The sequence below is a fragment of the Diplotaxodon limnothrissa genome, linkage group LG12, assembly GCF_057381915.1.
Source record: "Diplotaxodon limnothrissa isolate DT_005_m linkage group LG12, D_limnothrissa_male_GT1.1, whole genome shotgun sequence".
In the NCBI taxonomy this organism is placed as follows: domain Eukaryota; kingdom Metazoa; phylum Chordata; class Actinopteri; order Cichliformes; family Cichlidae; genus Diplotaxodon; species Diplotaxodon limnothrissa.
The window spans coordinates 23,775,012-23,792,310 of NC_140607.1; the positions used below are offsets into that span (position 1 = coordinate 23,775,012).

Genomic DNA, 17,299 nt, shown 5'->3' on the forward strand with positions numbered 1-17,299 from the left:
CACAACAGAAGGCCTTAAACCAAACACTCGTGTCGGAAAAACGTGACCATTAGCCTTGCAAATTGCATCTTTCTAAACTGGAATAACTAGAAGGGCCACAGTTAACAGTCGATCCATGTCCGGAAACAGACTGGTATGTACCGCCTCGGTTCTCGTGATTGGCGTTCGTTGTAGCCAATCGGATTTATCGCCTGCTTGAGTCGCTCTCCGTTCAGCCAATCAGCACACGGTGAGTCGTCTTATCATTTTATTTCCAGGTTCGGTGGAGAAGGAAGAGGCAACTAGCGAGGTGTTTGCTGCAGGTTTGTGTTTTGAAGATATATATTTGTGCTTTTTGTTGTTGAACTGCACGGCTACTATAATGAGAACTACGCCTTTAATGTTTGTTTGCTCACTGTGTTGCTTGTTTGGTGCAACCCGCTCTGCTTGGCTGCGTTTGTGCTGAACCGAAATTAAGGCAACATGGCGAAAGTAGCTAGCTGCTAGCGTGCGCGACTTAGTGTACTCTTTGTATTGATCGATTGGTTATATTTTAGCAACTCGTTCGCGTTAGATCCGTGTCGCGTTACTGTTCGCATTTGAAGCGCTAAGTGGTGCAGAGTAGTAGGGAAGTTTTAAATTCCAATGTGAGCGCAAGAACTCGAAGCGTTTCACTGCGGGCTGGCTAGCTCCGCCGACGGCTAACCGCACCTTAGGCAACGGTCCCTATGTTAGCTTTAACCGGACCAGCTTACTTTCGATTTGGTCACCAGTTCACTATCTTTTGGCTGCTATTGGTTAATATAGTATATATTACTTATATTAAAAAAACAACCCTCGCCTTGTTGTTTTTAGCAATAAGTTATTTTTTGGTCTGCCATTATATGTTAGTGTTAACTATTTAACTCCTGATTATAAAGCTGTCGCGGTTTCTCCTCTCTTCAGCCAGACAAACCCCGTGCGTGATCACATTACAGCTGATAACATTTAGCAACGGTGTTCATTCTGATAACAGTGGTCTTAGTTGATTATCGGTCACTTCAGATAAAATATAAGAATTTAAACCCATCATTGGTGTTTACCGAACTGTCTTCTCGCGCTCTCTATTTATATGCCATCATTTCAGTATTTTAAATTAGCCTCTCCCTCTCTTTCAGGTCGCAGGAGTTGTTTGGTTCTTGCTCCGGTAGTTCCGCCTCTCAACACGCCCTTGTTCTCCTAATAAATATCGGTGAGTCTCTGGGATCGGCCAGTTTCTTCCATGTCAGTCCTGCGATCTACTTTACTCAGATGATTTGTCTAATTTCTTCATTTTTTTTCTTGCTCTTACAATGATAACAAAAAACCTCAGCTCACAGGGGCCAGTTTTCTGCTTCTCCCTCCCAATTGCTACCATCTCTATCCCTGATCGAGGTGTTTGGCTCTTCTATTCTTCTGTTAGAAGACGATGGAGACAGATATTGATCAGCAAGAAGAGGCTTCATTCAGCAACACAGAGACTAACGGTAAAAACCTTATTTTAAAGTTTTGCATGTTGTTTAAATACATCAGATTTTGGACACGGTTGGCAAATCTGTGTATTTGGAGATTAAAGTAATTGCTTTTTTATGTTACAGTAAGGGATCTAAATATTCACTGGTCTATGTTTAAAATTGTGTTTGTGTATTAAAAGAAGTCTTTTCTTTCTTAGATGTGCAGAGGGAGATTTGTATATGTTTAGCTTATAATGGGAGAACAGTTTGAAATCACTTTTCTCTTTCGACTGAATAGTTAATTTATCTTGTTGAAGCGTGTGTGTGCACGTGCACGCTGGCGCAGTGTTGTCATGCTGTGTTTTTATCTCCTTTTGCCAGGTAAGCGCCCCGCTGAGGATGCAGATGAGCAGAAATCATTCAAGCGCTCCAGGAACTCGGATGAGATGGTTGAGCTTCGCATCCTCCTGCAGAGCAAAGTAAATCAGCTTCTCTTTCATTTCACATTTCATGTTGAATCCTTATGTGATTATTTATATTTTTGTCTCATTCTTGTGGGTAGCCCTTCAGTAAGACTGACAATGTCTCCTACTCAGACCATTTTGTTTTTTGTTTTTGTTTTTTAAATGTATTTTTCATGGTTTTCTTTCTGTTCACCTCATTACATTTATGCCTTTTGAATAATTAATTTCCAGGCTTCATTATATTCATAAAGTACTTCTCCTCACATTTAATTGTAATGTCTTTTAATTGCAGCACCATAATTAATATTTACTCTTCTTATCTGTTCTTTGTGTTTTTAGAATGCAGGAGCTGTAATTGGGAAGGGTGGCAAAAACATCAAAGCCCTGCGTACAGACGTGAGTACATCTATTCTATGCAGCCTGAATTTTAATTTTGTTTAGGATTTTAATTTTTTATTCTATAGTTTTTCTATCTCTCTCCTTCTCTCTTTCCACTGGCCTCTAAAACCTGACTAGCCTCTCTTATGGGACAGCAGTTTTTGTTTAAAATTTTTTTTTTTTTTTTTACAGTAATAGCTATTCAAATATATTTAAATATTTAGCTTTTGTATTTTCTTACATGTAAACAAGGCAAAGTTTCTAAGCCTCCTGTTCATTAGGTCCTCTGACAAACCAGTTGGGGTTGTGTTTATCTTTGTTTTTTGTTTTGTTTTTCTTCTCACATAAACATTATGTAATCATCTAAGCTAAACTATCCCTAGGCACAAAGGCCCAATTTCATGTCCATTTGTTTCTTCACAATGATAATTTATTGTCACACTGCTGATGTGGAAACACTGGTGCTCCTGTTAATTTAAATTTATGAGCACAGTGCTGAGTTTGTAAGGTCACCTGCTGCTCAAGCTAACTTTTTTTTTTTCCCTTCTTTTTTGTGTTTAGACAAACAGGCCAGTTGTTAATTCATTGAGTTTCATTGACTTTCTCTAGCCCTCAGCAATTTGTTGTCCCCCTCTTTTCTCACTGTCTCTGGTTTATTCCCCAACATTGAACTCTTCATGATAATGATATGCCATTACCCATTTTCCAATGTCACTTTTCCTCCTTTTCTCTCTTTGACAAACCAATCTCTGAGAGAATCAAATTAAAGTAACATTTGAACAGTGTAGAGCCTGTATATTAAAAATGTATTCCTCTTCCCTCTTCCCTCTCCCCTTGTTTATTATTTTACTGTTTACTTTTTTGCCCACTTCCTCCTCTGTTGCCCATGTTCTGGATGGCCCCTCCTGCGCCCGCCCACCTGACACCCTGGTTGGCCCTGCCCATAATCGTGCCCTGTCCTTAAATGGGCGCCTTACTTGATTGACATCTGTGCTCGAATGGCCCTGGCCCCTGCCCATGCCACGCCCAGTACAAAGCCAGTGTGTCAGTCCCAGACAGCAGTGGGCCTGAGCGGTATGTCCCTAAGCTCCTCCCTCTCACTGCCTGACTACAGGTCAAATAAACAAGAAGAGATGAATAGTCATCCTGCCTCTGTCCAGTCACTGTATTTTTAAACTACCTGTTCATACAATATATTAGCCTGAGTCAAAATGCCTAAATACCTTCATGTCCAAATCTGCCTGTTGATCCAGTAAAAGCCATGTGAACAACCTTTTATATGCCATTTTTAAAGTCACGTCAGCATTTAAACTTAGGCTGGTGTTGTCAGGGTTTTTCTGCCACTATCTTTTTAAATCTTTGCTATAATCTGTGCAATATGTCCGTGTGTTTTTGTGGTTCCTCTTTTGTTTGTTTGTTTGTTTGTTTGTTTGTTTGTTTTTAAGTTGATCATCTATCCTCTTTATCTTTCGTGTTTTCACTTCCCTCCCCCTTTCAGAGTGGATATACTGGTGTTATTTTTAATTTTTGTTAGTTTCATGTCCTCACTTGCTTCATCATCTCATTCCTTCCTTATGAAGCCCTTCTTTTATATTGATAAACTACAGTAGTCCATCCATTCTGAAATGCAAAAGGCAAGCTGAGATTCAAGTGTTGTGGTTTTTTTTTTTTTTTTTTTTTTTTTTTTTCCCTTTCCTGTCTTCTGCTTTATCTGAACTTGGTTGACTGCTGAAGCCATTGAAAATACAGGATATCTCTGTCCTGCTCATTTTTGCATTCTTTGGTTTTATATTTATTGCTTCCTCCATCCCCTTAAAAAGCAAACAAAGCAAACTCGAGTGGTGGCAGACTTCATTTACCATGGTGTAATCTGCTCTTTTACTCTTCAACTGCCAACATTCTGCTCCCATGTAAAAACTGTGCTTAAGTTTTCCTCCTCAGTAACTAGTGTTTATTGTACTGTCACTAGGTGGGTGTGGACACCAACATTTTAACTACAAATTGACTGTCCAAACTATTTATTTATTTAAAAAAAAAAGAAAAAAAAAGTTGCGTGTAATTTAAAAAAAAAAAAAAAAAAGCGATGGGGTTATTTATTTGATTTTCCTCTGCGATTTTTAAACGTACTGTTTTGCGCATTTTGGGGTCTTTGTGGTCAAAATGTTTGTGGTTTGCATCCACCAAACTCTGCTTTAAGATTTTAGAGTTCTCTTTGGCACCATTGGTGCTCATTCCTGCCAGTTCCTCCTCAAACCTCCCTTGTCTCCCCTCTTCAGTGGTCACCAAATGCAGTCACTTTTCTTTGGGTCCTTTTAATTTTGTCTCTTTGCTTTCCTTCTCTGGACAAAGACTTTCCTTTTCATTGCATTGTTTGGGTGCCAGCTTTTTGCCAGTTACAGAGGTTAAAAAAACAACCTTGACCTAACATGTAAAGTTTAGAAAACCAAAAAAAAACTGGACGCAAATATTTAATTTAGCTGTGTTAGTCTCATTGAATCATTATTTGGTGTTTGACAGTTTTTTCTATGGCAAAAAGGGGGATGGTATGAATTCTATAATCTAAAATGTTGTTCCCTTCCTCCTGGGATGCCTTGCCGGCACCCCAACCCCACCCTCTAATTGTTACGCATGGATGAATTCTGAAGCATCCTGAGCATCAGTGCAGACATTGAAACTGTTGGAGAAATCCTGCTGAAGATTATTCCAACATTGGAAGAGGTGAGCACTTTTATACCCCCGTTTTATTTAATTATTTATTTTTTCCCCCTCTGATTTTAAGTTATTGCAAAACTAGTTGTTGCAAATGTGAGTTGCTTTGAAAATTTCATATGCTTGTTGTAGGTGTGAGCGTGTTTGCCAGTATGTGGTTTTTAAGGTCAAACTTCACTGGTTTAAAGGCTTTCTGATTGCATGTGTCGGCAGTCTGATGTGACTATGTATAACACTGTTTCTATGTGCCTCTATCTACCATTAATTGGTTTTTTTGTTTTGTTTTTTAAAGAATAAATATTAGAATTTTCCCTCTAAGAGTCTTAAGCTACATTTCAGGTTGAATATGCTCATGTGTTCCCATTGGCAATCAGGTGTATGAGGTAACGATGTATAAAATTTGTATTATGGTTTGAATATGTTAAATGTCCCGTGCAGTACCAGCAGTACAATGGGATGGATTTTGACTGTGAGCTCCGTCTGCTGATCCACCAAAGCCTGGCCGGTTCTATCATTGGAGTGAAGGGAGCCAAGATCAAGGAGCTGCGTGAGGTATCTTCAAAAAAATGGAGATTTGTTTTTGTTATGTTTGTAAATTTTATATTATTCTTAGACTTGATTTAAATGCCATCTTTTGTTCATCTGTCTTTCCCTAATAAATGGACAGCCTTGGGATTTTGTTAAATGAGCATCTGTTTTCTTTGTCCATTCGTGTGTGTGTCTGTATTTGTCTCCAGAACACAAAGACCAGCATCAAGCTGTTTCAGGAGTGTTGTCCCCAGTCGACAGACCGTGTAGTTCTGGTTGGTGGTAAAACGGAGAGAGTGGTGGAGTGTATCAAGACTATGCTGGAGCTCATATCTGAAGTAAGGTTATCTATTCTGGAGTAGTTCATTTATGTATTTATCTTTGCAGCTATTTATATATTGAAAATTGCTGATCTATGGGAATTTTTTTTTTTGTTTGTTTGTTTGTTTTTTTTTTTTTTTTTTTTGCCTTAGGTTTGGTTGGGAGTTTTAATTCAATATGAAATCCATGATAATTTCACAGAACTTAAACCATATAATAATAAATAATACATAAATAATAATATTGTTGCGCATGATCCCTCTATTTTCTTGTAAATTAAATTGACGCTCTGGGCAGGCCTGAATGTTCTGTTTCCCTGTTTCAGGCTCCCATAAAGGGCCGTACACAGCCCTATGACCCCAACTTCTACGACGAGACGTATGAATACGGTGGTTTTACCATGATGTTTGAGGAGAGAGGGGGTGGACGCAGACCAATGGGAGGTTTCCCAATGCGCGGTAGCCGGTCCAGCCATGGAGAGCGCAGCTTTGACCGAATGCCTTCAAGTAGAGGGGGAAGGGGACCCATGCCTCCGTCACGTCGAGATTACGATGAAATGAGCCCCCGCCGAGGTCCTCCCCCACCACATCCGAGTAGGGTTGGTAGAGGGAGTAGCCGTGGACGCAACATGCCAATGGGACACCCACACAGAGGGTAAGAGATGAGCACAGATAACATGCAGTTTGCTCCCCTGCTTTGCTTTTTCTTGTGCACAAATCAGTCTTGTCCCAAGGCATTCCCACTTAAGTGAGTTTGTTATAATAAGAATACATTGCCCATCTTGTAAGCATTCACTGATTTGCTTAATACTATAGAGCTTAATGACTATAGAGATTGACTGACCATGTGACTTTCGCGCATTGCATGCTGGATACTCGTGGCAAAGCAATGCATCAAACGCAAGCATTTGCAGCATCGCAAAACGTTCATTCTCCGGTTCCGATACCTTCTTTCTTTGTCCCCCAAAAAAGTTATGTACAAAACGAAGGAGAACAATGCCGGTCCGTACAAAGACAGACTTGATGAAAAGTCAAAGAAAAGATATGAGGAAAAAATCAAAGGAGTGAAAGGGTCAGACCCTTACGAGCACACAGAGTGGACAAAATATATTAGTGTGCTGCCCAACTTTCACCACGCTCATATTTATAATCATACGGTTCTTGGAGTGAGTGCATACACTCATGAAGTTTAGTAACTTCAGGTCACTGCAACAAGCCCAGGTACAGTTTACTGACGGATGGGTACAGGACCTTGAAATGCACCGTGTAGAACGAAAGACCATCGTACGTATCATAAGTTTACCAGTCTCACAAATCGTCTTCATAAATACACATTCGTTAACCGTTTATTAATAGGACTTTAAGCTCAACAATAATTAAATAGTAGTGGAAATAATTTCTGATTCGCATTACAGAAATGTAGCAGTGACAATAATATTGTATGCTGTAATCGTCCTGGGCAATTAGTTATACAATAAACAAAGGAGCATAGTGCGACAGTTTCTGTTCAGCGCCAGACTTGCTTGTAACCTATATCACCAATTATGTTATGAAAATGACGTATTAACTACTACAAAACACTGACCTTTGTGGAAATTCTTGGGGCAGACTAACCTGTGAGCTGGAGGGTTCTGGGACGTTATATTTGGTCTTTGAATGGCTGCAATCCAGGCCATCTGTCGCCTCTTTGTTACTTCGGAAACATGGCTCAAACAATTTCTCTTCAACGACGTAATCCGATTAAAAAAAAAAACCGATCTCTTTACCCGTCGGCTTCCCGTGGCTGTCATGTGACCGGCTATTGCAGTTAATAATACAACAGCTTCTTGACATTTTTGTGTTTCTTTTTATCGCTGTGTAATGTAATTTCAATTGAAAGCCTGCGTGCGCTAGTACCTCTTGCCACGAGTTCCCAGAATCCTTTGCGGTTTTACCCCTGAATGACGTCACATTTTCAATCTCTATATAAAATTTGAGTTCAAAGTTGAGTCCTTTCACTCCTGTTTAGCGCTTCTTGAGTTTGATAGGTTAAAAAAACAGCAACTCTATATTCAAGAGCACTTGCTCATTTTCCTACATGTCCATATACAGAGCTTAATCTCTTCAGGTGCCTTCTTTCCATTCAGATGCGTTCTGTTTAGGGTCAACTTGGTTCAGTTGTCTTGTGTAAGACGAACTAAGTCCAGTATTCTGTATGTTATTGAGTGGCTATCATTTCATTAAGTGTATGTGCTCATCATTGTCTGGGTGTGTTTGTATCTTTTTTTTTTTTTTTTTTTTTTTTGTGCGTTTATTTGTTTTTGCCGACCCCCATCTCCATCTTGCCCACAGAGATGATCGTTACTATGACTCGTACCGCGGCTCAGATGAGAGGTCAAAGTAAGTTTCTGCCCCTAAACCTTTGACTAAACCTCCTAACTAATCTCAACAGGGATACTTTGACATTCTGATTTTCAGTTGGTTTGTATTACCTGCATTTGTCACATTATAAGTAGATGTTCTGTAATTCACTTCATGTTAACGCCAGTGGGATTTTGCCCATCGGTCTGTGTTTGGAGTGATTCGCTGCTGCTGAAAGCCTAAATTTACATTCACAAATGAAATGGACAATTTGTCTGGAGTTTATGAAAATTAATTGTTAAGGTATCCCCACAAGTTTCCTCTGCTCTACACATTTTTCTGCTCATTTTTGAGAAACTAAAAGATTTACTCTTCTTTTGTATTGCTAACTACTAAATACTACAGTTTGTTTTTTAGTACCCTAACCTTCATTCACATGTTCAGCCCATCTATTTGGAGTGCTTTGTAGGACAGTAGAGCAACACTGTATGACAAGCTCTTTCTTGTGATGGTAACACATTCATTGTGCTACTCATTAGATAGTTATTTTGTGGTGGTGTGTGAGGGTCATGTGCTGATGTGATGCTTGTCACTTACAGCCCCTGCTAAGAGGTATGCTTTCAATGCCAGCTTTTGATTTAAAAATATTTTTAATATATAGAGATGTATAATTTTGCTTCATTTTGGACTCTTAAATCCAACCTGAAGTAAACCAATTCAAGCAAATTATGTTGGGTGTCAAACTATGGGCGGGGCTATTAAAAATTCTAAAATGTAAGCTCTGCGATGACAAAACAAGAACAAAGCTATTATGATACCCTGACAGTAGCCTTGTTGATGATATCTCTAAGACTTTTTTATTATTAACAAAACGTGGGGAAAGAGTGTAGCAAAAGCACTACATGATATTAAGTTATGATGAGACTTTTATCACAACATTAACATCTGTGCATGTATGTTCTTAAGAAAAGAAAAAGTACAAAGTACATCCAAATGTGTTTCTTCAGTCTTCTTTATTTTAGCTCAGTCGTGTAAGGGGGGGGAAATTCAGCAGCCCTTGGCTCTGATCATCATCACCACCACCTGTCACTCCTCTCACCATAACACTGTCAGAGCTGTTCCTGTTACTGTGTGGGAAGATGGCTGAGAGGAAATGTGTTTATACTGTAATCTTGCTCAGCGTGTGTGTGCAGTTTGACCTGGACCAGAAATTTTCTTTGGAATGTTGTCAAGCATTTTTCTAAGCTTTTTCTATTTCTTTCCACCCCAACCCACATCTCCCTCTCTCTGTGTTTCTGCCCACCCCTCCCTTCCATCACCAGTGACAGAAGAGGCAGACCGGATCGCTACAGCGATAGCATGGTTAGTGACCCTTTGCTAAATGCATGCGGCTCTGGTACTAGCATCTCATTGGGTGCCAGCGTCCACAACCTAGCATACTTGTTGGTCCTGTCGCCACACAATATGCTGTGATTGTCCCATTATCCTGTCATGACAATAATGGTTTATCAAGTCAGCATGTGATCAACTGCCATAACCAGAGGGATTTTTTTCTAGGTTTTCTTTCTGTACGTCTGTCTGAGGCGAATTTCTTAAAATTTGGCACAAGTTTGTTTGAACTAGAGTATGAACTGGTTTCATTTTGGCGGCCAAAGATCAAAAATAGTTTGAAACAGTTCATTATATATTGTGTAAGTGTGTAACCATGGAACTGATCATAAATGCCAAAGAGTATTAAATGGTTAAGTGATAACTTTACATACAGAAGGGCAGGGCTGGGCAGGATGTAAATTGAAATTTGATTGGTTGGCGGAAGGATAAAATAACAAGGTGGTAATTCTAGTTGACATTACGTCGTCACTCGTGCAAATGAATGTGCATACACTCAAATGAGCCATGGATCCAAGCTAGCTTTTGCATGGTGTAAACCATCCCACCAAATGACCGTAATCACCACAGCCGGAGACACCCCATAATAATCAGCTATAATTACCCTCTTACTGTGTACTTTTCACGGCCAGCCTGTTTTTCCTGTAAAGTGAGGGAGGATGTTGGAAGGGTAGGGAGGTAGGGGGTGGCCGTGGTTGGTTGCTAAGCACTAATAATGCTTTGTTGACAGACTGGAAGGTCTCTCTCCCTCATTCTCCCTCTCCCTCTCTGAGAGCTGGCAGGATACTGCCTGCCGTTGCTCAGCAACAGCTATTTGAATTGCTTGTTGCCCTGGTGACAGCAGCAGCTGAATAGCAGCTGAAAATGGGGGCTGATGGAGATGCAAGGAGAGATGGGGAGGGGGGAGGGAGGGAGGGAGAGAAGGAGGAGGAGTCTGTATTATGGATGAAATACTGGGTGGCTTTTAGTTTAGTCTACTCCATGGATGCTGCAGCTTCAGCATCCGTGCATTTTTGCGTACGATCTGTGGGATGTAAAGATGAAAGGACTTCATTGTGCTGTATGTAACCGGTCTGTGTTTCTGTGTGTTTCTTACAGAGTGGCGGAGGATATGGTAAGTGCTAAACATCCTGTATTGCGTGACGAGGATGTGGTTACAATGCTGTTAACGTCTTAATCAACAGTACAGGTTGGAGAATTCTTAATAATTTAGTGTGGTGACAATAATTTTCTCATATGTTACAAATATAAATGGGCTAAAAGGATATTGCAGCTAATGAATTTGGGATATTAATTTAAATCTGTATTGTGAATTTTAAAGAAATTTGTTTGCAATGACATTTGATTTTAAACATGTTTCCAGCAAATGTTAAGGATTAGGTAGAGATTTAAATATGATTTAACACATTTCTTGATTTCTTTGCCATATGTACCCACTTATGGGTTTAAGTTTAGTATCAAGGGGGGTCATTTGAACAACTGTTGGCCTGTCTTGGTGGTGATCACTGAGTGTTCTTTTTGTTTCCTCTTCTGCTCAGATAACAGTTCCTCATGGGATAGCTACCAGTCAGGTGAGCCTCTACACTTCATCAGTCAACGTGATTAGAAAAGATTGCTTTTTTCTTTCTTTCTTTTTTCTTCCCCCTTTTCTTACCTTTCCTCTTCTTCTTGCCATCAGGTGGTCGTGGCTCCTATAACGACATGGGTGGCCCTGTCATTACCACACAAGTGACGATCCCTAAAGATGTGAGTGAATGACAATATAGAACTGTAAACTTACACCTAAGGAAGATCTGTTTTATTTGTCTACTGTGCCCCATATTATAAAGATTGGAACTGTACATTGCAATCCAAGCATGTTATCTGCACTCTGTCATTATCATTATGACATTTAAGTGGCATTTAATTTTTTGTGTGTGTGAGAGTTGCTGTTAGGTGTGCAGCAGCTAAAATTTGCCAACAGAATATCCACAGTAGACAAGTCATTTAAGGTCCATTTATTGGTTTTATTAAAGAACTAACCACTACCTAAAATAATTTCAAGATGTATTTTCATTGATTTTTTTTTTTTTTTTTTCCTGAGTAAAGCTTTTCTGTGTTTTGTGTCTCCAATTTGGATTTGTCAACCTACACGCACCTTTAGTCACAGAACCTAAAATAATTTAACATTTTGCCCGCCCCCTGTTCACCACCCCTCTTTTTTTTTTTTCTTTTCTTTTTTTTTTTTACTCGGTACAGTTGGCTGGCTCTATCATTGGTAAGGGAGGCCAGCGGATCAAACAGATCCGCCATGAGTCTGGGGCCTCCATCAAGATTGATGAACCTCTGGAAGGTTCTGAGGACCGAATCATTACCATTTCTGGCACCCAGGATCAGATCCAGAATGCCCAATACCTCCTACAGAACAGGCAAGTCCTGACATGGGCTCGGTATATTCCAGTGACTTTTATCCTGTTTTCGATTTAGAAATTCTTGGTCTAGCATGCTGGTGGTAGTTATATCTTCAAGTTGTGTTTATAAGGCTCAGTAACTTGTAATGTTAGTTTTGAACTTTTAGAAAACCTCAGTCAAACTGTTCAGTGGTCAACTGACCTCTCATGAGTGAGGGTTGCATCATTAAAAGTATAATGCAACCCTCTCAGAAAGTGCATTCTTGTTTACTTATGCTGAGAAGAGCTGCTCATGTGTGAAAGATTAACTTTCCCTCAATTCATTGAACCTCACATTAATAGGGGAAAGGTTTGGTTGAGGTTGTAAATATGTTATATTGAAATTACATTCTGTTAGTCCACTTTTCGTTGGGTTTCTGAAATTCTGTTGCCTGCTGTCTTTTCTTCACTAACCCCCTTCCTTTCTTCCCATGCAACGTGCAACTAGTACAAACCTTCCTCTTACATGAAATGGCTGTGACGGAACAGACAAGCTTTAACAGCTGTTGTACATATCACGTAACATGTTTATTTTTGTTTTGTTTTTGTTTTAAGGGTTGATGTGATAGGCATATTTCGTTGACTGTCACATCTGTCCCCTGAAATATGATTGTTAAATTATTATGAAAAAAAAAAAAGCAGAAAAAAGAAAACAGTCCGTTTGCCATCAGAGCCGTTTCACTGTGAAGCAGGGAGTGGATTGATTCTTCCCCTGGCTGCTGCTGTGTGGAAGACTAGTGATTTTGTTGTTTTTAGTTAGAGCAACCGACAACAAATCACAGTCTGCCAAATAGCACAGGCTCCTCCTCTTCTGTCTCCCTTGGCAACCAGTAGGCACGTATAATACACACTACTTCCTTGTTGATGCTACTGCCCGAATGCTAATACAGCTGTAGACCTGCCGCCCTTTCTCTTGAGTAGGGTAGTGTTGCCATGCTAACTAACCCTTCCTCCCTCTTCCTTTCTCTCCTTCCTCCCTTTCAGTGTGCTGCACCTGCTTAGACACAAGGGCTAACCACACCCTGCTATTTTCCTCGTCTTCCTCATTCTCTTTCAGGCACTTCAGTCACATCTTCATCCTCTCTTTCCTCTGCCTCTCCTATTTGCTGTCTCTTTCCACTCCACATTCATGCTCCCACTCATATTTACAATTCCATTGGCTTGCAATGTGCAACGTTCCCCCCCCCCCCCCCCCCCCCTTTGTGTGTGTTGTTTATTTTCTCACTCTTTTTATTTCAGTGTGAAGCAGTACTCTGGTCATTTGCTGTAGACCAAGGAGGCTCAAAGTGAAGAAGAATGAGATTGCCCCTCCTTCCTCAACCTTTCTGCCCTTCCCAGCACATCACCTTCAGACTATTCTGGATTGTGGGTGTCTTTTGGTTTTTTCTTAATCTTATTTTTGTATTTTTTAATGAAATAAATGTCCAACATTCCTGTGCATAAGAGAAAATGTAGATGTTCTGCATTTTTAAGAGTGTAATCCATTAGTTTATCAGATACACACTTGCTTTTTTCTAACACAGATAACAAATTATCCTTCAGACTTTTCACAGAAATAAACATAACCTTTATTTTTTGGATGGCTTTGTGTTTTTGTTTTTGTTTTGTTTTTTGTTTTTTAATGACGCGTGTGTGTTTGTGACTTGGTGGAAATCTATCTTTTGTGCGTACATGTAAGCACATGTCAGCGTGTGTGGGTTTGGTGTGCTTTCTGTAGTCTATATTGGTTCCTTCGCACCCAGTTGTACTACATTACCACTCTGTGCAACATGCAGAACGTAAGCTTATTCTTTTTATTTTATTTTCGAGAGCTGTGGGGGACTTAACCCTTTCAGACTGGATTTTTGGGATGTTTATGTTGGGATTTGTGTGAATATAGCAGTTGTCTGATGAAACAGCTGAAATCTTTGATTTTTTTTTTTGATTTTTTTTTTCCTCACAAATGGGGAAAAATGTAGCTAGAAATTTGTTGGCATTTTATTAGAACGTTGGAAGGAGAAGAGGGGGGGGGGAAAAGGATATTGAACCTCATTGTCCCTGCAGTTTCCTGCTCTCCATGTGCCCATGCTGTAGACTCCCCATTTTCAAATTACAAGATGAATAAAGATGATGCCACTTTTTACTAAATCTTGAACTTCTGTTTTTATTAATTCACATTTCTGGTCTATATCAGTTTCTAAGTGTTTTTAGTTAAATGCTGTTTTATTAATATACTGCCAAACAACAACAGTTGCTTAAAGGCACTTTATATTGTATGATAAAGACCCAACAATACTGCAGGCATGTGATTGAAGAGTGAGTATGTGAGTGCAACCTCAGATGAACAACATGACATATCACACTCATTATTTAACAAAACATTCAAATTGTAGACCCTGTTCTTCTGTAGAACCATTTTCTGTACAACTGTCAGTCTGATGATGTTGTGGAGGAATTTTGGCCCAATCTTCCTTACACATTGGGTTCATTTTATTGAGATTTCTGTGTATTCGTTTATACACAGTTCTCTTGGACGGTGCTCCAGAAGTGTTGGATGTGGTTTTTTCAGATAAAACTTTGCAAACAGAAACCACGCTGTCATGTTTTTAGAGAGAAGAGGCTTTCTTCAAACCTAGCAACCGTTCCAAACAAGTCATATTTGTTCAGTCTTTTCCTAATTGTGTTGTCATGAACGTCAACACTGATGGAGGACTGTAATGTCTGAGATGTATCTCTTGGGGTTTTTTGAGCATCTGAGCATTTCACAGGAACTTGTATTCCTGGGAATATGGGTAACTATAATGTTTGGAAATGACCTTTTAACCCTTGTCAGACTGATCTTAGAGAAGCATCAGTTGCTTCTCTAAGATCATTGCTGATGTCTTTCTTCTTTGGCAATTTGTTAACGCACACCAGAATGCTCCAGACAAATACACTACTATAACTTGTGCTTTTGTAGAGGTGCTCGCACCTGCTGATGATAAACACATTTGCTCACCATCACCTGGCCACAACTTCATTTTTCATACAGAAGCAGTAAGAGTGTGCTTAGTTTTTCACACACTGACTACATTTTGGGTTAGTTTCCGTTAGATAACACCACGATGTAATATGGCATGTGTTGTTGTTCATCTGAGGCTGTATTTACCTCATTTTAACACCCAGCAAGAACCACATTTTATATTCAGACGTGTAAAACCTTAGAACTGAAAGAGAGTGGAATTTATTTCACTTTCTTTAATATGAGTCCCCCCCCCCCTAAAAATAAATAAATAAAAAGAAAATAAATTCAAATATTTTCCGGTGAGTTCAAGAAAAGCAAAATACACTCACAATAGACTCTCGGAGTAAATGTATGAAAGTTTGACTGAATAATTACTCAGATTGTTTTGTTATTAAAATTTTTACTTAATAATTTTGTGTTGATCATACTCAGCCAGCAGAAATAAATCTATTGATTTATATTTTTTTCTTTCCTTTTCTTAAAAAACAAATAGAGAAGTTAATTCTTATTGGCTCACCAGATCGTCCTCATGTGGTGTTATTACAGTCTAGGGTTGCCAACTCCCTGAAAAATAAATAAGGGACACCTCGTGGCCAGGGCCGGGCGACCCAGTTGTCTTCACCCTTCCCAGTGTGGTGAATTTTCTAGCTCTTTTTTTGTGTGTGAAATTATTTTTTTAACCATTTGACTTGAATTTGATTTAAGTAGATGTGTATTCTTTGTGATATGAACACATGTGAAACAAATGATCATTTAGCCATTTATTTTTAGCTCAAAATGACAACATTAACACAATAAAACAGGTCTCCTTCTTAAACAGAAGCCTGTCATGCTTAACTTTTGAGAATATAAGTAAATCTTTCTTTAACTCTGTCCTGCTTAACTTAAAATAATATAAAACAATAGAAAGAAAAACATTCTTGTAACAGTGCACATTTAGTGCATTTAGTACAATTGGCTTCAGCTGAGGTATTATTTCAGCTTTTGTAATGCTAATCAGCTGCTCCCGTTTGTAAACCCGCTTGTTCCCATGATTACGCATCTTAACTCATCATCATTATTCATCTATGTATTACTTTTATGTATTAGTCATCAATTTGTTGTAATCATCTATTCTTGCAGTTGTTTATTACACAAAATAAATTATATTATCACACTTCTGGCCACATAGCGCTGATATTCACTGCACATGCCCATATTAACTTTTTCCAGCCAGGTGTTTTCCTTTTCCCATTCTTCCCTTTCTCTGAGGGGAACAAACATTGCTGCTCTAATGCTGGGCTCACACTGTGCGGTTTTAGGCCCATTTTGAGCCGATTTTTGAGTGATCGGACCGATTTTGGCCTTCATCGTGCGTCGTGTAGTATACGTGGGGTAACGAGAAGTGATTAACACCTCACGACCAGCTCCCGATCAATCAATTGCTCGTGAGGGTCTCACCACAGCCGCTCACACTGCTCGCGCGCAAACACGTAAACGTTGGTGTAAAAGATGGAGCAGCACAGCTGATCTGGACACAAGCGATGGAGGCACAACTTGTAGAACTTTGGAAAGCTCATCCGAGCCTTTTCGATGTGGCATCACAAAATTATCACGACCACAACAACCGTGAAAATAGTTGGATTTACACTGCTGCCCAATCACAGCTGCCTGAACAATGTTTTTCATTAGCAATTTAGCAAAGTTGATGGTGGTGTGTCTGTGTGAGTGTAAGACGGAGAGAGAGAGCGCGACAGATTTTCTGTTATAACCTTCATTTTATGGACGCACAGTGTGAGCACTCAGGTCAGGCATCAGAGCATCGGGCGGAATAGTGTGAGACCCTGCATCGTGACCTACCAACTTCTAACCCCTGCGAGTCAATCATGCAGTTTGAGCAGGAGCTGAATATCGCGACTGAAAAAATCGCACAGTGTCTGCCCAGCTTTAGGTGTACTGTCGTCCGAGACTTGCACCGCAGTGTCGGCGTTTGTTTCCCTGTTGGCCATGCTTCTTGTTGTGGTCATCTGTTGTCTTCCGGTATTTTCTCCGCAAGCGACCTTTCCTCGACCAATGAGATGAGCGGTAATCTGAATTGTCATACTCGAATTGTCATAAGTGTGCTGTCAGCTCATTGGTCACAAAGCAGGAGAGGGGCTGGGAATTATGTTTTCAAACAAAGCGTTAATTCCATTAAAAGTTATAGACTACTTTTGATTCTCACTGTATTACGGGACAAAGTGCGTCCCTTATTAGCTCAATACGGGACGTGTACTTTTGTTTCGAAAAACGGGACGATTCCGTATTTTAAGGGACGGTTGGCAACCCT

The 17,299-nt window shown here is 39.7% G+C and overlaps 1 protein-coding gene across 1 annotated transcript; it reads left to right on the plus strand.

Annotated features, from left to right (window-relative positions):
- Positions 1-245: 245 nt before the first annotated feature.
- On the plus strand, positions 246-14,118 carry hnrnpk (heterogeneous nuclear ribonucleoprotein K). The gene is made up of 17 exons (XM_085367359.1): positions 246-302; positions 1,137-1,210; positions 1,331-1,484; positions 1,833-1,930; positions 2,255-2,311; positions 3,324-3,367; positions 4,939-5,011; positions 5,441-5,554; positions 5,740-5,868; positions 6,177-6,505; positions 8,182-8,229; positions 9,513-9,552; positions 10,678-10,693; positions 11,118-11,150; positions 11,258-11,325; positions 11,818-11,987; positions 13,248-14,118. Exons 3-17 carry the CDS (start codon positions 1,427-1,429, stop codon positions 13,276-13,278), a joined length of 1,308 nt encoding a protein of 435 aa, XP_085223485.1. The 5' UTR covers positions 246-302; positions 1,137-1,210; positions 1,331-1,426; the 3' UTR covers positions 13,279-14,118.
- Positions 14,119-17,299: the final 3,181 nt, after the last annotated feature.

Excerpts from the sequence above, each read along its gene's own strand:
- hnrnpk (XM_085367359.1), top strand. The coding sequence starts at position 1,427 with ATGGAGACAGATATTGATCAGCAAGAAGAGGCTTCATTCAGCAACACA. Across the intron at positions 8,230-9,512 it reads GGCTCAGATGAGAGGTCAAA|TGACAGAAGAGGCAGACCGG; the intron begins GTAAGTTTCTGC and ends TTCCATCACCAG. Across the intron at positions 11,326-11,817 it reads AAGTGACGATCCCTAAAGAT|TTGGCTGGCTCTATCATTGG; the intron begins GTGAGTGAATGA and ends TACTCGGTACAG.